The 25,503-nt window shown below is 38.5% G+C and overlaps 1 protein-coding gene across 12 annotated transcripts in view; it reads right to left on the bottom strand.

Moving 5' to 3' along the window:
* The window catches only part of NAV3 (neuron navigator 3), a 359,389-nt gene that overhangs the window by 126,189 nt on the left and 207,697 nt on the right, over nt 1-25,503 (bottom strand). For all 12 annotated transcript variants that reach the window (XM_072146791.1, XM_072146780.1, XM_072146782.1 and 9 more), the window contains 2 exons: nt 7,148-7,265; nt 6,517-6,569 (listed from right to left, as the gene is read on the bottom strand). In XM_072146791.1, the coding sequence (XP_072002892.1) occupies nt 6,517-6,569; nt 7,148-7,265 (171 nt within the window). The remainder of the gene's footprint in view (nt 1-6,516; nt 6,570-7,147; nt 7,266-25,503) is intronic.

The raw sequence follows: 25,503 nt of genomic DNA, 5'->3' as shown, positions 1-25,503 counted from the left end.
ATTTGAATCAGTATGATCACAGAGACACAAAATTTATATAATTTAGTTATGTCTTAATACCTTAAAACAAAATGCCTTGCGTTACCATATTCTGTCACCTGTAACTTTTTTATAGCTGTGTAAGGTGCCATTGTTTGCAGAATGGGATGATGCTTTCATGTAATGTCATGTGACCAGGGTGACATCATTGCAGGTCCTTTAGCTTTTTAGCATTACAAAACTGTACACCAAGCATATATCTCATGAAGTTACAGCATATTGTATCACATGAAATCACAGCAGCCTGCATGGAGAGGAGTAGAAGTCCACGCAGGCTGCTCTGATTGTTTTATGTGGTCAGATATGTACATGGGGTAGAGTTTGCAAATGTTAAGTAGCTTAAGGAACTGTGATCATGTCACCTTGGTCACATGACATTAAACCACGTCCCATGACTCGCTCCAAAGATGCATAGATACAGACAGGTTTATAACTCTGACTTTATGGGTAACTATTTTTAGCTAAAAGAAGGGTGTCCGATAGTTACAAGGGCTCTATAGGAACTGGTCACTACCTGTTTCACACTACTTGTGAAAAACGTGGTGACAGGTTCCCTTTAAGAAGAAGTAATGGAAAGATTTTTATTATTATTACATAGATTTGTAAGTTGTCTATTCACAGCCTGACACCACACAGATTTCACAATTTATATTTAGAAGTTAAAATGAATCAAGGAAACAGTGGGGACTAGCAGCTGCAGGTCTTGGAAAAGATCCAGCTATGTTTTCTGTCCTTTCTTTATACAAGAGACTATGATAAACAGTGTCCCTTTATATTACTCTCCCCACTTCATGGAGGGTGCTAGCAGGGGTTACACATCACTCACAAGGTGTACACACTCACTGCTCCTGTGAGCAATGCTTCTTTCCTGAGCCAAAAATGAATGACTCATTATTATTCTAACAGTCAGGTACTGAAAAAGTAATGTCGTTTACCTCTAAAATACAAAGGAATCTGCACATTTACAGACAGTGAATGATTAACTTGGGAATACTGATGGATTTACAACTTTTCCATCTATTTTCTTGATTCAAGCAAAACCATGGTAAAATTTAGAATGAATACCTGCATTAAATGGAAATGTGCAAGTGCATTAAAGAGTGCCTTATATGGAAATTATATGGAAAGTAAAAAAAAAATTGGCCTAAATATTTCATTGTTTACAATGCGCTAAATTTATAAGTGCTAGATACTGAATTATGGTTTTCAGGATTCTTTAAATAGAAGATAGCTTAAGAATACTTGCCATAGGTATGTCAAAATAACCAACAATGAACTGCATGTAGCAAATGGTGATTTGTCCTGTTTATGCTATATGCCGCTTAACAGTAAACTATATTCATACTCAGACTGTTGGTTAAAGGGGATTTCAGCAAATTTATGTTAATGTTTTAATGATAAAAAGTTATACAATTTTCCAATATATTCTCTGTAGTAATTCCTTACGGTTTTCTAGATCTCAGCTTGCTGCTGTTCTATTGAAAGCTTCTATGTTTCAGTGGAGAGAAATCTGACCATGGTCCCACAATCAGACATGGCACAAGCTGTCAGACTGGGTAAGTGGGGGTGAACTCACCCTGCAATATCACTGTGGGCTATGGCCCTACCCAGAGCAGATAAACCACCCTATTAGGAACCTGCCAATGGACCCTAAGAGATCCTGCAAGTTTAAGAGGAAAATTTGGATCTGGCAGCTGCTGGATTGTGGAGCAGACAGGCAAGATGAAGCCAAAGACAAACCAGCGTACACAAACGGACACAGAGATGACGACAAACAAGATGAGTCAGAAGGAACGGGTCAAAAACCAGATGGCGGCGAAGAACAGGACCACATTATTACTAGAGAGAGTTTGAGTAAGCGCAGCAGATAGTAATCGGGAAAAGGTATGAGGAAACTAGTAGAGCCAGCAAGATGTAATGGAACTGGGCACATATATGAAGGAGTTTCCAGGATGCCGCCCACAGCAGCTGACTGGACTGGTGTCTTTAACTTTAGTAACCCTTTTCATGACAGGGCTGGGATGCAGAGGAGCTGTATTGTTCAATCCATCCCAAACAGTAGCAACCTAGCCACAGTTCATACACACAAAACACTGAGGCATGCTACCATTTCCCATGGGACAATTTTGATAAATGTTGTCCCATGTATTTTACAACTGTTGCATTAGGCAATCCTTACTCCGTTTTCATAACAAGCATTCGATATATTCCCATAGTATTTGTAGCATGGTGTGCATTTCAGTATGTCTTAAGAATGCAGAGGCTTACTAAAGTAGAGCTCAACTGGTGCTTGTATTGAATGTAGAATTTCTCTAAAAATGTCATCTATTTCCAAGTGAACAGGTGCAGCATAATGTAACCTCGCTGTAGCACTCGGCTCTGCAGAACTGAAAATAGTCACAACCTATTTATAGGAAATACTAACATGGAGTTCTGAAGTCGATTTATAGGAACATTCTCAATGTGTTTCTCATACTACAGTAAATACTTCATTCTAGTTATCAGGGCTATGTATGTATAAGACTACTTATGCATTCATGTATCTTCTAAACATTGAAATTGCAAAGCCAAGAAAGACAAGCTGTGAGGTTGTAATATAATTGAAGAAGTAGCATTGTCAGATTAACATAATGCATAAGGAATCGTGTACATGGCCAACTGTAGTGTTGTGCATTGGGCCATTTAAATTGGAAGTCAAACACCAATCCTAGGTCATTCAGTGCCTATACATGCAGACATCTAGCTACCAGTGTTACCTTGGGATTTCATTATCTCAGTGCTTTTAAAGTCTATCATGTTATTTAGTTTTGTGGCAATAGAGGCTGGAATTGAGGTTTCTGCTCTTTAAATACAGCCAAGTGTCCCAATCGCCATTTTCAGTGCAACAATGCTAAACCGCGTATCTGCCGTGCTACTATTAACAACTTGTGTGAGCTAAATATTCCACCATGTCTATTGATCCTATGCTTTTTGTGTCTATTACATGGTGTTACAGCTTCTATTTTGAGGAATGTATCTACCTGTGTGAAGATAATTTCCCATAAATGTAGCCACGTTTTCCCTTAGAAATTAGCTGTCCTTGGATACAACCATCGCTGCACTCTGTGTATGCCCAGATGAGAATACCCTTTAAGCCAGGCTCGCTTTACCACAAAGGGAGAAATCAACCCATTCAAAGTTGATATCACAAAAGAATATTAAAAAACAAAAACACTGCTCAAGCCTTTTTGTGCTCAATCAAGAAATGGATCCAGTCACAAGGAAATTTACAAGTTCTTCATTTACATCCCCTTTTCTATTTGAATCCACTTCTGATTTTGCTTAAAATGAATAAACTGCCACAAAAAAGCAGTTTGCAAAACCATAATAATTAATTTCATCTTCGGAAATCTATTGATAAGCAATTACAATACAGTTGAGTTGAAGTATCAATTATCAAGTAACTTATTATATGTAGTATTAAGGGCATTTTTTTATTGGTTAATACCTTGAGAACATTTTTTATTATACACATCTAAGTAGAGCAGCTCCCCCTTCTACAATTGACTACATGTCAATTACACCCTGCACTTCATCACCTCCTGTGTTTTGTCTTGACAGTCTAACAGATCAGATTGCAGATTTTCCTCCTCATAAGGATTTCTCCATTTGAAATCCCTTTACTTCAAAATATAATTGATATGTTTGATATAACAAAAATTGCATGGCAAAAACTATGGCACCTAATTACTAGGATTACAATATTACATTTCTTTAGTTTCACGGACAAACAACAATGATTCTCATAGATCATGTGCAAAATCCAGCTCGCAATCCAGGCAGGAATAGGACTAACTAATTTTGCAATGTGGCCGCACGGCACGTTCATGCTGTGATAAATCATGAGGGCCTGGTGACACCATGACCGTGTCCAATAGAAGACAATCACGGGTCATGATCACATGTGCACAAAAACCATTAGCACTGCTTCTGCAACCAAAGGGTGAATTCACACACACACCAATTTGTTGAAAAGTTATCTAGGACTTTCCCATTTATTTACCCATATACTGTACAAACAAACCTAATTAAATGTACTACGCAGAAATTCAGTCCAAAAATATGTACAATAAATCTGTGAGATTCCTAGCTGTGTGCCATGTGTTGTCTGAGAAAGAAAGTGAAATGGTTTATTAAAAAACAAATCACACATGGGTTGATACTTGAAAACTGTGATGCCAAGTCGACAGCAATATACTCAGTACAACCTGTAGCTGCTGTTATGGGGGCATGCTGTAGACACTGCTTCACCAATGGCCTTACTATACAAACTGAGGCTGGCAGTGACTGTTGTGCCGCACTAAACTTGAGAGCCAGAGAGCATTGCATACAGATTGTTTTTCTACGTCCCTAAGACCTACATAAATAACCCTGATCCTTGACATTCCCATTAAGATGTATGGCCCCAGATGTCACAAGTCCATAAGTTTAGTTTATATGTGACCAGGGAGCTGAAAGAAATGCTGATACAGCAATGCATCCCCTCTCTTTTTTTTTCTCCACAAGTTTGGACCAGAAGCAGTTCACTGCACTGCTGTTCCCAGTTATTTCCAGGATCGATGGGGATCCTCAGCTTCCCCATTTATTGCAAGATGCATATCCTACTGAAATGTTGTAACTTTACCAGATGAGAAAACCCATTTATGAAAAAAGCACATACAATGAGAGATAAAGTGACTAACAGGCTAGAAAGCCATGGTACTGCTATTTATATCAGTTACTACTTCCCTTCCATTATCATCACTTTATCCCTCCCAAGACGTCAGCACAATAGAGGGTGACAGATGACTCAACTCAGGCCCTGATGTCACGGTCAATTCTTAATGATCAGGTCATCTTTAGTGGCTTCCTGAGCTGTGTCCTTTATGTAATCCTGGTAATTGTAACCACAGAGGTCACAATGTCACCCACTGAACCAAAGCTTTTCTCAGGGCTCTGCATGGATTTACACATCAGCAGGTGCAATTTGTAAAATTTACTGTGCAGTGATCCATTTCATTACTTTCAGTATTCAAGCATGTACAACATAACTGCTACTATGCTACTACTATGACCTATCGATTTTGCTCATACAATACCAGGTAAAGTATATATACAATGCTCGGCACCGCTCTTATGACCTTTACGTAGCATAAAAATATATGCATAACCTCACTAAGGTTAAAACAATGTTGTCAAATATTGACATCATCTATTGTAAGGTCATACAATTAGGTCCACAACCTACAGGGCCAATGACAATATACGGTCAGCTAGCAAAAGTACAGTCAAAGAGAAAAAGTCACTAAAAAAGACAGACAGATATTTACGTAGTATATAAAGCAGAGTGGGTGCCTGCATAGCTTTGCGGGAAAAGAATAGAATTTGTTATTTATTGATGATTGTGATTTTAAATCACTTTGACCTTAGGAACCTAGTGGGGGTCCTACATACTGTAGTTGGTGAACGGTAACTACTAAGCCCCAAATGAGAAAAAATGTACATCAATACGTTCCAAAATACTGAATCTGTGCAGATAAAACTATAAATCAATCTGCTCACCTCATCCTTTCCCATTAACATGAGGCTGACAAAATCAAGTCCATATAGAGGGACAGATTTTCTCTAAAGTGCAGATAGTATTTTGGTGTCCTATATTATTAGAATTCAAAGCTAAGCCTTCCTACTATACAAAACGCTCTGTTAATATACATATTGTGGAGAGGGTGCCAAGGAGCTCTGCCTTATATCATTATTGCACATACAAAGAGATTAGCGTAAGCTCCAAATGTCTATGGAATAACACATTTGTACAAACGCAGTGTAAACTTCCACCCAAAGGTAAAAATAGGGCCAACTTTAAATTCACTTTCCAAAATACGATGCCAGGTAAGCTGGCTCCCTATTAATGTGCTACAAGATCTGTTATACAAGGACAAAGACTGATGTAAAGGTGTACATGCTCTACCACAATGCCAACATTGACATCATATGATGAATAACAAACAAATTGCATACTTATGGGTTACAGATGAATGTATTGCACACATAAATTGTATAGAAGCAAACAGAACCCAGTTCTAAATGGCCTAGTGTGAGAAGAATGAACAAGCCAATATCTGGATGGCTGCATCTGACTGCTAAAGCTTATACATGTGTGTAATGTGTTTATACAAGATGTCATATCAACAGGTTGTAACTGGCGTAGTTCTCTGCATGAAAAAGTAATGAGAAAATGAAGGTGGGTGCCATGTATAGGAGCATCAACGCCATTTAACTTTTCTCCATGGGTACCAGAACTGGTATCACTGTACCGCTACCATGAAAATCAGTCACATATGAATCAAGTTCTTTGCTCTGGGTCACTTTTAATACATCAGTATATAGTATATTATAGAGAACGCTATAAAATAACCACATGCAGCACCATCTACATGATCTAATACAGACTGGACTTACCATCTGGGTCTGGCTCTTTGGACAGCCATTGATGTCTTCCACTTTTTCATTTGCTTAACAAAAAAAAAAAGATGTGTAAGTGTAGAAAACAGCAAGTTACAAGTGAAACATCCACATATTTGATTTCCACACCTCCCGCACTACTACCACCATATACCCTCTGCTATATATACATACACAATCCTAGTGGACTGGAAGTGTGAATGTGATCTACTGCTAATTTCCAAGCTTCTGCCAAGTAACTGCTGACATGAAATCCTCCCCAATTGTCTCTGCATGGTCTGGGATAGTGTTTCAAGGCATCCTAGAAAGAATTATCCCCTCCAGCAAACAAAATGCACACATGGGAGACATATGGTTTGATCAAGTCCTCATCCCTGACATAGCAGCATGTGGAGGATACAGTGTAAGCCGTTGTACAATAACGGTTTGGCTGATACTTCCCAGCTATTATATACAAATGAACTTTCAGACAACTCACACAAAGGTCTGAGCCAGGGAGCTATCTGGAGTAAGTGCGCTGCAGACAGACACACATTGAACTTAACCTTTTCAAGTCCAAAGCCATGCTACCACCCACCTCCTCCCCGGAGCCTTTGCCTCCTCTATACAGCTGGGACCCCAGACTTACCAATGATCTGAATGATCTCTGCCAGCAGGACACCATCAGCTACGTCTTGTTGTAAATCCTTTATCAGCCTCTTGTGACCAGACTTTGCTAGGTAGTGATTTGCCCAGTCTGTGTAAATCTACAAGACATAGGGAAGAGGGAGGGATAAGAGAAAGAGAAGATAATAAAAATTATTCAGAAAGGCATTTGGACTTCAATAGCAGAAGTATTCAGAAGTACATTCCAAGTGGGGAAGTCACAGCTCAGAAGGAAACCGTTATGCTGCTATTATTTAAACTATTTCTTTCCTATTCCCAGCTCTAATGACTCACCGTTTCTTTTTTTATGAGGGTCGCTGAAGTTCTCTGGCCACACAAGAAATGCACTCTCACTTCATGGCTGTCAAGGAAACTGCTGTCACAAATCACTCTCTGTGCTTCCTCTTAATGACCAAGACCAATTGATTTATCAGTCCTGAGGTACCAGAGATTACAGATCTGACTAGATACAATACAGGCTGTTTTGTTTTGCTTTCAGAACCTGATACATTGTATCATTACAGTATTCACAGAGTAGGAGCTCTTCACATCACGATAAAGCAGTCCTATTAAAGGAAAGCTACCATAAAAATCCATCATGATAAACCAGGGACAATTACTCATAGATCCAGGCACTGTGACTGTTGTAATATTCTTATATTCGATATCCATGGCCCCCTTCATTCGAAATGTAACTTTTAAAACTATGCTAATGAGTCTGAGGGACTACCCTCAGACTTTGTACTAGAGTAAGTACAATATGGGTGGCTCTATTAGGGTCTTTTACTAAAAAAAAAGTTTCTTATTAGTGGCCAACCCCTGATGCAAAGGCCAAGTCAAAACTAATTAAAAAGAGATTGCAAGCTATGTAACAGGGAGGCGTTCTGGATTCTAAATCTCATGAGTAGAAATCCTGAAGGTTTAAACAATAGAACGGACCTTATGTACCTAAAGGCAGTCCCCGGGTTACGTACAAGATAGGGACTGTCGGTTTGTACTTAAAGGGGTTTTCCCATCTGGGCATTTACATTTAATTAAATTCATTTGCCACATGTAAACATTTCTTCATTTGGATGTTATTAAAAAAAAATGTTCCTGTATGAAGATAGTTTCTCATAAATGTAGTCATGTTGTCCCTTAGAAATTAGATGGCTTCCTCGGATACGACCACCTCACACTCTGGCAGTGGCGGCCAGACATGCACTATAGCAGTGGTGGCGAACCTATGGCACGGGTGCCAGAGGTGGCACTCAGAGTCCTCTAAATGGGCACCCTTGCCATCACCTCAGGGTAGAGTTTGCCAAACAGGACTCAAGGCCTCTTGCACTCCCAGGCAGCCCAGGACCCCAGACGGAAGCTACAATGATAATCCAAACTTCTTCTCCTTCTCTCTACTGTATTGGTGTCCTAAGGTGCCTAAACAATTTAAACCCATGAAAGAGCAGGGAGTAATAAGTTACTGCTTAAATTGTTGCATTGGCACTTCGCGAAAAATACGTGGGTTTTGGTTATAGTTTGGGCACTCAGTGTTTAAAAGGTTTGCCATCACTGCACTATAGAGTCCTGCTGGACCACCAGGATTCAGCAATCATTACCAAAGGACGGCTGTAGGATATGCAGAAACTCCCAGACATTTCATATACAAAAACTTTTTGTTTCTTTGTGCAATCACTGCAGCAGAGGTGGCTGTCTGGTTTCTAAGGGACAACATGGCTACATTTATGAGAAATTATCTTTACACAGGAACATTTTTTTTAATAACATCTAATTGAAGAAATGTTTACATGTGGCAGATTAATGACACTGAATGTGAGTGCCCAGATGAGAATACCCCTTTAAGTTGATTTTATATGTAAGTCGGATCTAAGATTGCGGTGCCGTTATAACTGTGGATTGTAAAGCGCTTCTGTGTGCATAAAGAACAAGCCGCTGGTTTAAGGCGATTGCGATCTTAGTGATACAAGCGGAGGGGGTGGTAACTAAGGACGCTGTCGCGCGATACCGGCAGCTTGTAAAGCGCTTCTGTGCGCATAAAGAACAAGCTGCTGGTATCGTGCGACTGTGTCCTTAGTTACCACCCCCTCCGCTTGTATCACTAAGATCGTGGTCCCCTTAGCGCTTCCAAACACATAAAGAACAAGCCACTGGAATAACGCGATTGCAATCTTAGTGATACAAGCGGTGGGGGAGGTAACTAAGGACGCAGTCGCACGATACCAGCGGCTTGTTCTTTATGCGCACGGAAGCGCTTTACAAGCCGCCGGTCTGGCACGACAGCGTCCTTAGTTAACTCCCCTTCTGCTTTCATCACTAAGGAGGCGGCGGCACACACAAGAGCAGGATAAGTGCTACTGCGAACCGAGGAACGGGTCAACCCTAGATACAAACGGGGTCCTCGGCTGCGCATGCGCAGGTGAGGATCCCATTCGTAACTAGGGGTTGTTCGTAACTCGGATCGTCAAAAGTTGGGGACTGCCTGTATATTGAACATTTGCATGCTATTGTTTCCCTTTGCTTTTGTTTTCGTGTGTTTTTTCTCCATACAAACATTTGTAACCGTAAGATATCTTTAACACGCATGCGACAATTTTACCTGTTCCCTTCACCTGCTATGTATCACCTTTTTTAAACCTGCTTTTGTAAGTGTGATGTTCAGACCATGATTAAGAACAAGATGTGATTGTTCGAAACGCGTATGTCTTTCCTATGAAAACGCATCTGACCAAGATGATTTATCTATTTTAAAGGATGTTTTAACGAATACAGGAAATTTTGTTTGGAGTGCCGGAACCGACTTTTTGCTTTTTCCTTGGATTACTACAGCTGACCGACACAGCCTGCTTGCTCTTGTGCATCTTCCACCATGCTATCCGGAAATGAAGATATGTGAGTGAGCTGACTATCTCAAAATTTGTTTTTTGTCCATTTATTTTTCATATTATATATTGAAATATATAATAACATAAAATGCTAAAAGTGCTTCTACAAGCAATTTATTCATAAGGTATAGTTTTTCACATATGACTTTCGATTTTGTTTTTTTTTTTATAAATGCATAATGACACAGCAGAATCTGTGGTGTGTTTATTTAAAGAGGACCTAGTTGCCTCTGGGTGCTGCATACTAAAGTTGGGAGCTCCCTAGCCCTACCCCAGTAATAGTATTCTTATATAGCTAGCTGTATCGGAACATAACGATAAAGCTAGAAAACACTACATATACACCCGAATGCCGGGCCAAGCTATTCATGATGGGGGAGTTTGAGGCGCTCCCCTCTCTTTAGTTTCATCACTTACTTGGACTGCCCCACACATAGGCCTATTTATTATTATAATTATTATTATTATGTATTGATATAGAAAACCATATAATTAAGAGTGTGAAGGTGTCATTTTTAGTCCAATACAGGTAGAGTGTAGTAAAGAAAAAAAAAAAACTCCAGTTGTGGCGTAAGTCATGGACATCAGTGGTTAGTGATTAATATGCTAAACTATTATATTTTCCAGGGCCACATTAAATAACCAGCTCCCAAGGAAATAGAACCTGAAATTACATTTCCTCGCCAAAAAACTCTTGAGAAAGTAATAATCTGCCCTAAAAATGTCATACATATTTAAGATGGACTTTCTGTTTGAAAAGTAAAGGGAACATATGTAGCAGCAGTGAATATTTTGCCCCCTTCTTAACCCTCTATATAAAAACTTGGCAAATGCGTTCAAAGAATGTTCACAACACAAACATAATGCAACTTGAAATAAAGGTTTAGAAATTGCTTTTCCCAGTGAAATACATCTGCTAGACACAAGAATGGATACCTGACAAAAGCCATACAGACCTCTCTAATAAAAAAAATCTGGTTTAAAAATGTAAAAAAATATATGTTTTCCCAAACTCTAATTCAGAAGCACATTTGCCTTAAACTATAAGTACTTGTTACAACTACAGGCAGCCCATGAATCATTGCAGCCTGGAACTAAAGAAAAGCATCCGGATATCTTCACCAGAGGTCACAATAGGTAAAGAGGTCAGTCTGTAACTAGGGGGGTCTGTAGGTCGGGGCCTGTAGTGCTACTAGAGTACCCCCACGCCTACACACGAATAGTTATTAAAATAGAGTGCTTCAAATAAGATTGCCATACAACATTGTAGACATATGTTTATATAGAGTTGTACTGCGGTACTTTACTTTTAAAATAGAGTTATATATTTATGTCAATGAAGCAGAATTGCTTTGGGAGGGGTCACCAGAGCCCCTCTGGGTTCCGTGGTCTCTGGCTATTGGGAACCCCCATAAGCACTGCTGTCCCCCCCTACCACTGTTTGCTGAAACTTAACAGAGTTCCATGAGCAGCACATAGCTAAGGGATTGCAGAGGGAGCAGGCAGGTTAGAAGTGCTTCACGGGGTGTGAAGCACAGAGCAGCTCTGGAAACACCCCCTCCCCTAGTACCTCTGCTTTATTTACATTAATAGATTTATTTTATAAGTAAATAAGAGGAACAAATCTCTATGTAAACATACAAACTGCCTACCAATCTCTGGTGTTCCCTGGGGCTGCACACCTTCATTTGCATTTGGCCTTACAGTTTGAGACATTGCAATACTCTATCCCACATATGTAGTATCTCATCACTACAACAATAGCTTATATTATATGGCTTCTTGATCGGCAACTCACGCAAAGCACAATACACATGGTGTCCACATGAGTCTGAAGGTGGAGGTAAGTGTGGTATGTCTCTCCAGATAGCACAGTCTGTAACTCATAACCATTGGCAGAAAGTGTCTGCATGTTGCTGCAGGGCTATGGTAGTTAGACTGAATACTGCAGTGGACTAGAAAATGATATTCTCAGTGTCAGGTACCTAGCTGTGCCTTGGCAAACATGTTGCAGATCTCAGCAGACTGTTTCTTATTTACCTTCCACATTTCTAATCCCCCTGGATAGCAGAAATCATAATTCAGCATTTATACTGTGTTGAAATCTGGATCAGATTGGGACGGCCAAAAAGTTCCCTTTTCTCTGCTTGATTAAGGTTGTGCATTTTACTCTCTCGTCAATTTCTCCCTGATTTATTAAAAGTATCTACAAGAGTAATATAGTTCATAAATAGTCAATGTGTAACCCACTGTATATGGTTAGCAGATGCAATATCCTGGGATCCATGACTCAGTCTCCACTAATGAAGTGTGAGCAATCCAGGTGTTTGCCTGGAATATTATGTATAAGGTTACAATTCTTAAGGGTAATGTTTATCACCATTTCCTAGTCTTTATAGCTTCCCAAGGTTTAGTTCCCATAGACATAACATACGCCAGATGGAGAGTCAGCAGCCAGGATTGAATTTAAGGTTTGATGTATATTTGATTATCATACAAAGATCCTTCCTCTCACCACTTTATAATGTTGATTTTGGAGAACCATAAATCAGTACATAAAACATGGAATTCGTTATATATATGTAGAGACATCTACTGTACAATCGTTTTTTCAACTTGAACATATTGATAACCCATCCATAGGATCTGCCTTCCCTTGATTCTGGTTATACCCAGCACAGAGAGAAGAGCTGGAAGAGAAGCTCCATTCTCTGTACAGTGGCCAAGCTGTGTTACTGCAACACAACTCCTTTGTATCTTGCCATGTAGACCCGTTTATTTTTATGTGTTTATTTAGATGTTTTATCATTTCATATACCAAAAAACATAATGCTACCCTACTTTTGTCTATTTATCAAACATAACATGCTCATGCAATTTAATGGCAGTGTCCAAGTGTATGGACAGTTACTAGGTGATACTTTGAAAGTAACATCTGTACAGTCATGTGTTCTTTTGTGTTGGGCTTTATTATGCTTATTTGAATAACATACATATGGACACATGAACAGCAAGTTGATTAAAACTAACTTTTTTTGCATGTACAGTCACACGGTTTTAGGTGCAGTTTTGTCAATTTAACTGGTGAAACACATTAACTGAACGAGTGAATTTGATGTTGAAGGGGAAACCTACTCCACAAATCTTATTCAATCGTTCAGTTCATGTCTTTCACCTGTTAAATTGACAAAACTGCACCTAAAACCACCTCAAAGCTGATTATGATGCAGTTTTAACCGCAATGTGTGACCGAACCCTGAGAGTGGTGACACACATGGCGTTTTAGGTTGTTTTTGGACCGTTTTTAGTAGTGCGTTTTGAGATTGGAAAAAAAGGAATGCGTTTTTTGAAAACGCATGCGTTTTTGACCAGTTTGAATTAAGATAAATGGTCAAACCTGTAAAAAAAATGCTTGCGTTTTCAAAAACTGCATGCATTATCAAAAACTATGCGGTTTTTACAATATGAAAACGCACTAACTAAAACTGGCCCAAAAACGACCTAAAAACACCATGTGTGTCACCACGTTTGAACCCGGTTTTGGTCCGTTTTTTAAGCAGTCGGTCAAAAATGCATGCGTTAAAAAATTAGTAATTGCATTCATTTTTTACCAGTTTTAATTAGATAATTGGTAAAACCTGTCAAAAACAGATGTAAAAAATTACGTTTTTGGACGGTCTGCTTAAAAACAGACCAAAAACGGGTTCAAAACGCCATGTGGGGCATCACCTTCAGGCCTCTCTGTTAATATGCTCAGATGCTCTGTCAATTTATAATATAAGCCACAAGAAAATGTCAGATCCTGATACGATGGATAGCACCCATCCATCTCCAATGCAAATATGTACATAGCCTGAAAAGTATTCACTACTAATGAATAACATGGACACTAACTATAGATGGCCACCATTGCAGATAGTTATTTTCAGTAGCAGTCACACAATGATATGGCAGGGCATCATCACAGGACCAGAAACTGCAGCCCCTGAAACTCCCCCTAGTGGAGCATCCATGGCTACAAGACTCCACGTGCCTACATGGTGGCCTTAATTGGAAGTCTCCATAAGAACTCATCTTTCCTGCAGGTACAGGAGCACAACCACAGTGGCAGCAGCCGTAGCAGCTGCTATGGGGTCTGCAGCGTCATCCAACCTGAAGAGTGGAAGATGCACACCTTTATATCCACATTATGCTGCACATTGTACAGCATATTATGTATACAACATATATGTGATGTATATTCAGTATGCTGTATCTGTGATGTGTATATGCTGTATGTATATACTGTAGGTGTGCATATATGTTGTACTGTGTATATGACACTGTATGTGTGCTCCTTATGTGTACGCAAGAGTGTATAAATGTGTAATTGTAACATGTATGTTTGAGTATATAAATATGCATATTCTTTAAGTGGGAAGGGGGCCCCATTCAGAAGTCTGCTGTGGAGCCCTGTCTCTCCAAGTTACGTCCCTGATAAGGTATGAAACCTTTGAGGAGACTATGAATTTATAGTGTTCCAAATGGTAATGTCATCTGGGTAAATAATATTTTCCTTCAATGGACAACCCCTCTAAGTTTTATTTATTTCCCATCTCTTATAACCCATCTATGCTATCTCGCAAAAGTCATTCTGTAAGTCTCCATTTTTTCTATGCCCATAAGCGAGATTTCATTTTAATGTACATAGCCTAAACAACTCTTTGACATGAGAACATGCTGAAATGTACTTGACTGAAGATTATTATTTTTACAGTTCTAGCATACTGCTATTATACACCAGGATTGGAAACATAGTTGCACATTTAGCTGTCAACATAATACAAGTTGCACACATCTACTGCCAGGCACATAAGACTAAACATACTCAGTGACAGGCTGGACAGGTGATGATGATGATGTTACGGTTTGGGATGTCAACAACTCACAGGCTGCCTGAACTTAAATAAAGTGCCCACTCCCCATTTATGAGGAAAATTATACAGAGGGAATGAGGTACATCTATTTACCACCTTCCTGTACTCCTGAAATATTAAAGAAGATATATGATATGTACATAAAATTTAAATTTAGTGCATTTATTTTTGGTAATGGCATGTCCTTAATGTTTCTGGCAATGTTTTTGTAGGATTAAACATTGTACAATTTTCTAATATTCTTTCTGTAGCAATTCCTCACAATTTTCTAGATCTCTGCTTGCTGTCATTCTACAGGAATATTTCCTTCCTGTGGATAGAAATCTGTCCCTGGTCATGTGATGTCACACAGGTCCACCTGTATATAGGAAGTATATATAGGAACTGATATAGAAGTATAATGGCAAATTTAATAACTTTTCCTTATCTATAGCATAAAATGTATTTACTGAAATTGGACAAACCCTTTAATTGTTCAGACTCCCTATTGATACTAGGAAAATCCATAGCTGCATAAATAGGGAGATTCAAGCGTCAAAGGCGATATTGACACATAGGTTTAGATTTATCATTAGTGAGTGTACTAATGTGCAAAATGCAACAGGTTATTGATCTGGCGCACCCTGCATGCGGCAAACATGCTTAAACTGAATGCACCAGTATTTTTGGTGCACTACATTAAACGGGTGTGCGTCACAATAATGCCAGGACTTCTGCACCAGAGCATCGCTTTAGGTACACAGTTTTGTGTCACGAAGGACCGCATAAACATCATAAATACAGTGGTTTCGGAAAGTATTTATTCCCTATTACATATTTCACTTTTTGTTTCATTGCAGCCAATTGGTAAGATCAAAAAATATATTTTTTATGCTCATTAATGTACACTCTGCATGGAAAAATTAGAAATGGGTATATTTCAGGGAATTTCTTATACAAGAAAAACTGATCAGATGGTCATAAGTATTTAGACTCTTTGCTCAGTATTGAGTAGAAGCACCTTTGTGCTAGTACAGCCATGAGTTTTCTTGGGAACGATATAACCAGTTTTTCACACCTGGATTTGCAGATACTTTCCAGTTCCCTCAGGTTGGATGGTGAACGTTGGTGGACAGCCATTTTCAAGTCTCTCCAGAGATGCTCAGTTGGGTTTAGGTCAGGGCTCTGGCTGTGCCAGTCAAGAAAGTTTTTCTGAAGCCACTGCTTTGTTATTTTAGCTGTGTGCTTATTGTCATTGTCTTGTTGGAAGATGAACTTTCAGCGCATCCTGAGGGCTAGAGCACTATGGAAGAGGTTTTCATCCAGGATATCTCTGTACTTGGCCATATTCATCTTTCCTTCAATTGCAACCAGTCGTCCTGTCCCTGCCCCCATAGCATGATGCTGCCACAACCATGTTTCACTATTGGGATTGTATTTGGCAGGTGATGAGCAGTGCCTGGTTTTATTCACACATACCACTTAGAATTAACACCAAAAAGTTCAATCTTCATCGCATGAGACCAGAGAATCTTATTTCTCATAGTCTATGAGTCCTTCATGTGTTTTTTGCAATATGTATGCAGCTTTGATATGTCTTGCACTGAGTAGAGGCTTCTGTCGGTAAGCTCTGCCATAAAGCCCCGACTAGTTGAAGGCTGCAGTGATAGTTGACTTTGTGGAACTCTCTCCCATCTCCCTACTGCATCTCTGGAGCTCAGTCACAATGATCTTGGGGTTTTTCTTTACCTTTCTCAACAAGGCTCTTTTCCCATCATTGCTTAGTTAAGCCCAGCCTAGTCGAGGAAGAGTTATGGTCGTCCCACAATTCTTTCATTAAGGATTAGGGAGTCCACTGTGCTCTTAGAAACCTTGAGTGCTGTAGAAATTCTTTTGTAACCCTGACCAGATCTGTGCCTTGTCATAATTTTGTCTCCTGAGGTGGTTGGGCAGTTCTTTAGACCATATGATTCATATGTGCTTTGACATGCACTGTAAGCTGTTAAGTGTAGTATAGACAGGCGTGTACCTTTCCTATTCAAGTCCAATCAGTTTAATTAAACACAGCTGGACTCCAATGAAGGAGTAGAACCACCTTGAGTAGAATGAGAAGGAAATTGACAACGTGTGAGTTAAATATGAGTGTCACAGAAAAGGATCTGAATACTTATCACCATGTGATATTTAGATTTTTCTTGTTTAATAAATTATTTTTAAAATTCTGTCAAGATGGAGATGCAGGGTGTACATTAATGAGCAATAAAACAAAGAGTGAAACATTTAAAGGGGTCTGAGTACTTTCCGTACCCACTGTACAAGTGAAAGCAGTTTGCACATTCCCCATAGAGTTTTAGTAGGGCTACCAAAGATCCAAGTAAAGAATAATGGAAATAAATGTTTACATATTAAATCATGTAATTTTTACTCCAAATCTTTTGTTTTTTTTAATTTATAATGCCCCCTTTGACTAAAAAGTACAATTTTTAATAAAGTAAAATATTAGGGTACTTTATATTTCAACTAGTTTAAGTAGAGAAAAGCACTAGAATTTATTTTTTACAAAACCATCCCAGAAGTCAGAATAGAGAATCCAATGTGTTCTGAGGCCTATTCTGGCCTCAGAAGACTGAAGCAGAGTTCAGCTTGTGTATAACAAATTGCCTCCATGTTTCTGAATATTTAATGAGACAGAAAAAGAAAACAAAAGGTGAAGTCTAAGGGAATAACCACATCAAACCGTTTCTGTCTCATCCAGCCTGGAAAATCTGACTCAGTTTTATCAATTCCATCCGTCTTCAAAGAGAAACTCTCTAGATGTCTGTGAATAAAATAATTGATATAACTAGCATAGCTATATATGCAAAAGTAGTGGTAGACCTATATTTCCATATGTTTTTGCCATTTCAGTGACATTAAACTTGACTGTTTAAAATCTTAAAATGGTTTTCCAGCTGTAAACAATACAATACATTTTCTAATATGACGTCAAATTTTTTGATAACCTCTCTATTCAAAGACATCTGTACTTTTTGAAGAAGAAACCTTGAAGAAGAAGAATCCTTACTGTAGTATCCCTACAACCTGAATAGTTTCATTTAATAAATCTTCAGGTTATCGAACCAATGCAATACACTATACTCAATAAAGATAATCTTGCTTAACATATCACATGGGAGAAGAAGGCTTGTTCATACAAACAGACTACTTTCTATATGGATCCTATGAAGGCGTTTGACAAGAAAGACCATAGCTAATCTACAGTTATATGTAAAGGCTGGCAGTCTTCCCCATAGAGTATATTTAAAGAAACTTCTCTTGGAATTATCAGCCCACCACATTGATTCTCACAATAATTCTTCTGGATATTAAGTGTCCAGTCCTGAATGTAAGTAACATCTGTATGAAGCTATCACAGCAGGTGAGGTTCCAGTGTTCAGGAGGGATACAGACAAGGGCTGACAGCTGGGGATTGGCAGAGGAAGTTATGTAGTAGCTCTCTTTGGTTTATTGCTGCACTGTCTCAATAAGAAAGAATTCCTTTGAAATAAATAAGACAATAATAACAATTGTGTTGACACAAAGTTTACAAGAAGGACTATACTATGGCCTACACAGTGCAACAAAGTTTATGTACATTTTTGGCTAAACATTTGGGTGTACTTTCCAGAATCAAATCCAAACTAAACATGCCTAACTATTCCATGGATTTCCATAGGTTGTGTACACAAAACATGGGTAATTTCTGCACAAGAATCAGAAAACCTCAGCACAAAATAGATACAATCTACCCTTTACACATTGTAGTGTTAACACATTTTGAAATGTAATGCAACAGGGAAGAAGAGATTTCCCTAGTGACGGTACATTGCAGTTAACATCTGAGTTTACAAAATAAATGTTAACACACAGTGTTCATGTATGTGTCTTGTTAACATAATGCATTAACATCACGTTAACATTGCATTTTGTAAATGAACATGTTAGCAGCAAAGTAAGTAGGCAAATCCGAACATTACCGGTGTGTAGATCCAGAGCCTACACCATGTTAGTTAACTGCGGCAGAGGCGCAGTATCTGCTATCTACCTCACTTTCTACAGCTAAATAATCATATATTTAAGAAACCACACCCACTTTGAGAAAACAAACATTCTTATATTTAATGCAGTTATTTGTACCAGAATTCCCTATATTTTCACATACATTTCAATAGCATGTCCCCCATATATTAAATCATAGATTGTGTTAAATATAGAGTTCATAGGTATTTAAATAAACACTTCAACGCAACACTAAGCCACCCATAGGTCTTTATTCCATTTATTAATTCTGTGAGGGTGCATCCTGTCTTCACTGCATATGTGTAATAAAGCCTAAGTACGTGTAAACATCTGTATTCTAGTATAGTAGCCACCGACAGAGATCATAAAGGACCATTTAGGACATTAAACCACCGGTCCACAAGGACCTGTAGTTGGTTTTGCCTCCCAAACTGACCTACATTTGATTTATGAAATTTGCACAATTCTTTACCCCATGTAGCTATTGATCAACTCCATAACAAACAACCATGACATATTTGAACCTTTTCATGTTGCCCTTTAACAATGACATAGACATACTTTGTTATTATCCCAGCATCACAGAGATCAGCGTGAGAGCTGCTGTAATTCATCATTGTCAGATATTATCTGTGTCTTACTCACTGTAACTGGAATCCCTGTGACTTATACTTACTCATTTCCTTGCAATGCTTTCACTTTATCTACTGACACATACACCCATGACACATGTAAAGGAAGAGCATGAGCTATAGACTCTTCAAGCACCAGTATACTTTATCAACTCTTAGTTCACTTTTTTCAATCAGTTTGTGGTTCCAAAACAAGTCTTCTGCTTAACAGGACTTTCTAAGCCGGATCCTTATGCTGTAGTCTTGAGTTACAATTGAGTCGCTTTTTATGGTTAAAGTCATTTACTCGTCAATATATCACATCCAAATATAGTTATGTGCTCCATCAAGAGACTCTCCAGAGTTCTGATACATAAATAGAGAGATTTTCATGAAGAGACTTGGCAGGTGTTTATGTGTGAATGGAGAGGGAGAAAAACATGTATTGTGATTTTCTTCCACGAAAATTTTTAAAACATTTTCAATTGACATTTTTAATAAATGAATATGTATTGCACTGAAAATATCTTACAGAACTATGTATTATGTATTGCAGAATATGTATGTCATGGGAGGGAAACACTTTCAGGAATGCCTGACATGTAAACCATCTTTGGCATAATATATATGGTCCGCTAGTGGTAACTAAAGGATGACAACTATTCTAAGCCATTGTTGGAGAATAGCTATTTTCCCCCTCTATACTAAATAAAGTGATACAAAAGTTTTTAAAGGATTTTCCAAGATCAGGAGATGTTTTTGCTTTTGTTTTTTTTCCAAAACCGTGGCACTCTCACATCGTTAGGTTTTGTCTGGTATTGCAGCACACTTTATATAGGTACTATTTACTATTGCTGCTTTATGGAAAAATTAATCAGCTATCCACAGTATAAGTGCTAAATGTCTGTTAGGGCCCCATTTATTACAAGCAACGGGTCCCCACTGAGCAGTGGTCAAGTCCAGAAGCATACTGCTCCACTTAACTATGGGACCAATGTAGATAACTTAGTAATGTGCTCGTCTATATCTTAAAGGGGTTTTCCCACAAAAGCAAGTTAGGCCCCATCCATGATCAATGGGGGTCTTAATGCTGAGACCCCCGCAAATTCTGACCGACTCCTCTCCGCTCCTCAGACTGATAGAGCAGGTGGCCACACATGACTGTCTGCTCCATTAATCTCTATGGGGCTCACAGAGACCCCCATTGATCAGCAAGTTAGGCCCTGTCCCCTGGATAGAGCCCAAGTTGCTTCGTGGGAAAACCCCTTTATGTCCCATTGCATAGTCCTTCATATTCCCATTAATGTACCAAACACAGAAGCCTTCATGATCAATAGGGGAGCCCACACTGATTATATGCTCATTTATACAAACTAATGTCTCGAACCAGCAAAAAGTTTTTGACAGCAAATGTTCTTTTAGGAGCCTTACCAAAGCCAGCAATAGCTACTGTAGCTATCCATACTATTGCTGATATTACTGATGACTATCATATACATGGAAATATGACCAATCAAGAATAAACAATGGAAACAATTGTTTATAATCTATTTAAAAAATCAACATGCTAACATGATGCAATAAAACATGAAATAAATAAAAAGCAATAGGGAAATATTCTCCCACAAAAAATGAAACACTGTATAGCGCTTTCTATACTGTGTACATGTAACAAGTTTAAGGGATTGTCCACTTTCAGCAAAAAATTGATATTGTTTGTGTAATGAAAAGTTATAAAATTTCTTAATATACTTTCAGTATCAAATCCGCACAGTTTTCTAGATCTCTGCTTGCTTTCCTTCTATAGAAAGTTTCAGTGTTTACTTCCTAGTGGATAGAAATCTGTCCATGGTCTTGTGATGTCACACAGGTGCACGAGCCATTATATCACAGAGAGTAATCAGAACCGTGTGATACTAACGACCTGTGCACCTGTGTGACATCACATGACCATGGACAGATTTCTATCCACTGGAAGTAAAAACATAGACACTTTCTATAGAATGACAGCAAGCAGAGATCTATAAAAAAATATTAACTGGACATCCAATTTATATGCTGTCTATAAAATATATCAAACTACAAATCACATTAAGCAGCAGCCCTAAGGATTTATTCCAATTCTATAGCTTATCCAAATGTACTCGGAATATGTCCTCACACTGCTGTGCTCTTAGCACTTTGTATTGAGGTACTCGACAGCATTCCACATTTTATCTGAGTAAATGCTGTAGCAAGCTCCTGGTAGAATATTACAGCAGTTACAAATGAAGTCCCCTTAGAGAACGCGCTATAAACCCACATAACTTTCTAATATATTTTGAACTCTAGTGGTTACAGGTGCAGGTCCAGAGATGATAACACAGGTCTTTGTAAAAAATCATATATCATGAGATGTGTTCAATAAAATTTATCTGGCCCCTACTTCCCATTCGCACTATAATATATTCAGTTAATAACACTTACTTCCACAGCTGTTACTGCTGTTACTACTCCAAAGGCCCACCTCCATATACTGACCCCACTAAGGCTGGCGGCACATGTGGCGTTTTGAACCCGTTTTATAAGCAATCCGTTAAAAAACGCATGCGTTTTTGAAAATGCATACTTTTTTTGAAAACACATCCGTTTTTTTCCTTTTTTTGTCAGTTTTTCCCCAATTCTGAAAATTATGGTAATTGAGAAAAACGGATGCTTTTTCAAAAACGCAGGCGTTTTTTAACGAACTGCTTAAAAACAGGCCAAAAACGGGTTCAAAAGGCCACATGTGCTGCCGGACTAACAAATGGATCATATTGAAAGCTATATTTCTTTACTGACACGTTATCTGCTCACCTGATCTAGTCTGGCTCCAAATACCCTTCATATGACAGCAGCTCTAAGCAGTTTTCTGAAAATACATCTTTTTTCAAATGTGCTATCAACCTGACAGCAGACAAGAAAAATGATTATTTTACACTCAAAAATTTTAATATAATTTTCACGTTCAGCTCAAAAATTAATTGATTTTTTTTAGTTAATATCTTTTGTCAGCTAACCTTTTTTTATTGTTGCTTCTGCTCATTTCAGTTGTAAAAGGGAGTTTACCGGCAGTTTTGACCATACAATGTTGCAGCCAGTGTTAGGTAGCCATCCTGGAGATCCGTGCAACCATACCTTTGCTACTTACGTGTAACTGGTATAGCAGATACCTGTGTGAATATTCCAGCAGTCCCTTATTGATGAGAGGATGTGCTGTGTTTAGTCAAGAGATCTCACAAACCAGTGCACCAGAATAGCAGCTGTAGTGCTGTGTACCACAAGTTTCTGTGGCCGCTGGGGGTGTATTGTGATGTGCTATAGAAAAATGTGATGTGTGATGTTCTATAGCAGCTGAAGTGTGTATTATGATGTTTTGCAGCAGCTGAGGTTTGTATTATAATGTTTTGCAGCCGCTGTGGTGAGTATTGTGATGTTCAGCAGCAGCTGAGGTGGGTATTGTGATGTTCTGTAGAAGGTGAGATGTGTATTATGTCCTGCAGAAACTGAGGTGTTTTATGATATATGGCCCTGAGAATTCACTTTCTCCCCAGCACTTTACAGACAGGTTTTGTAATCTAAAATAGTAAGCCTGTGGCGTGTGAGAGGAAACCAGATATTATGTTGGAAACTCACATAAAGACAAGAACAACATGTAAGGTCGATGTAGACGATATTGAGCAAAGGTGGGCATTTAATTTTCGTAATATAGTTAACTTAGTTTTACCGAATTCCTATATACTGTATTCAGTATATTTCCTATCCCTACATAAAAAACAGTAAATAAAACATTAGAATCATTCAATGAAAATATGGAGGCCCTAATTGCATCATTGCATATGAGCTGACATTTTTCAATGAGCTTAAGAGGACTGGTGTAGGTGATTGTTAGAGGTCCCCATTTTTTCCATACTCTACAAAGTGGATACAAGCAGGGCAAGATTATAGGGAGGGCTCCATGGTCGTGTGCCACGGGATCCCCACCACTTTACTCTTAAGGGGGCCCACAACAGTAATATCTGACAGTCTCTGGAAGTGATGTGCAGTGGTGGTGCCACCAGCCCGCATATGCGCCTGCCTCTGCCTCTGTCAGTGAGAGCTGCCTACCCAGCCGAACTCAATGGCATTCTGCATGCAGATTGATACCTGATATCCCCCTTAGGGATGTTACTGGTGTGGCGACTGGGAATAGTAGTCAGTACTACTGCCACTGTGCCAGCTAGGCCAATAACTAAGCTAACATGTAAGTTTAGAAAACTAATCATAATTTAGAAAGTAATGTGAACCACTGTCTGGGCTCAAGTCAGTGGGGGTCCCCACATGATTTTGTACCCAGGGGCCTCCACCTACCTTAATCCAGCCCTGGATACAAGGACACATTAGCCAAGTGAACCACACAGTGGAAAATGATACTGGATAAGACTAAAATGGATTTAATGACAATAATAATCTTAACTATAGCACACAAAGTCAACTAGCTGCACCACGAGCCAACAGGAGATTGCCATAGCTTAAAGAGAAGATCTTATTGTTTCAGTTATTAAGAAAATAGTGTAAAAATATGGTCTGCGTTTAAACACCAGGATTTCAGAAAATTAGATAAAGCCAACGGAATTTACTAGGAGAATGTATAGTATTTCCTGTAAAGAAAAAGGGGCAGAAATGTGCTGACTGTTCATGGCTGGTGGTAGAGATACAATACACATTGGGGGAAACTGACCATGCTTTGTACACCACTTTTCTGGCATATGAGGCATGAAATTTCCGGTTTTACACTGTGCACACAACTTTTTTGAAAACAGGGCATTGCTGGGCAAAAGGCGGGCCAAGGTCAAATTTAGGACAACAGGTCCTAGGTCAACATAGGACATAGCTGAAATCTAAACCAGGTCTGACAATGTGCCAGTCTTCCTAAGTTCACCCAATTGTGTTTTAATGCCACACAATACACAGGTTCTTATAAAGTAATGTTAAGCGATTCTTTAATCTTTTCATATGTTTTTACTTTTGATACCTTTCATAATCTTTGGTAAAAAGTCATTGGGGAAAGAATGGGCTGCAGGTACAAAGTGAACATGAACCCAGACATTCAGATATAAACACACAATGTGTACTGTACAAGCTAATCTACCACCTTTAGGACAGGTTATAAAACAATATATATTGTCAACATGCCCAACATCCAACATGTGCTTTGAAGCAATATTTGGAAGAACTACAAAAAGAAAAACATTCCAGAGTATTAATGAGAAACAAATGATCCAACAGCCTAATGGTTTACATACAGATTTGTTACAATACAGTTTATAAACCTTTTTATTTCATGGCTTTTGTTGCTATGAAAAATCGCTGAGCTTTCATTGTTTTTCACATGATATAATCAGATTAAGCTGATTTAATTATTTTTATTCAGAACATGCAACTTTATGGAATATAAATTAAGCCAGTACTCAACACAGATATTAATTTAATTGGTGGCTAATTGAGTGTCTACTAAACAAATCAAGTATTTCCAGAGTAATAAATGCATCCCAAGTTCTCAACTTCTATATCTATAACATATGTAGAAGGCAAAAAGCATCATGTGCAGTTCTAAGATATATCACATCTAATGTAGTTCAGTTTGAAAGTTAAAATTCGGAATGATTCCAATTATATTATAAATAACACAATTAAACATAGATGACCAACTATTATTACTTGACAACTCCAACAGCAATAAATAGCATTTTACAAAAGGTCTCTGGCAAATGTTTCACTAGTTTTGACCTTAACCCAAAGCACAGATGGCACTAGATGTGTGAGAAGAATATAAATGATTGATGATGATTGATAATTAGTGACAAGTTTAGCAGAACCTCCAACCAAAGTTCGATT

The sequence above is a fragment of the Engystomops pustulosus genome, chromosome 4 (assembly GCF_040894005.1).
Source record: "Engystomops pustulosus chromosome 4, aEngPut4.maternal, whole genome shotgun sequence".
In the NCBI taxonomy this organism is placed as follows: Eukaryota; Metazoa; Chordata; class Amphibia; order Anura; family Leptodactylidae; genus Engystomops; species Engystomops pustulosus.
Note: the sequence above shows the minus strand (reverse complement) of the source record. Positions and strands in the feature narration are given on the sequence as shown.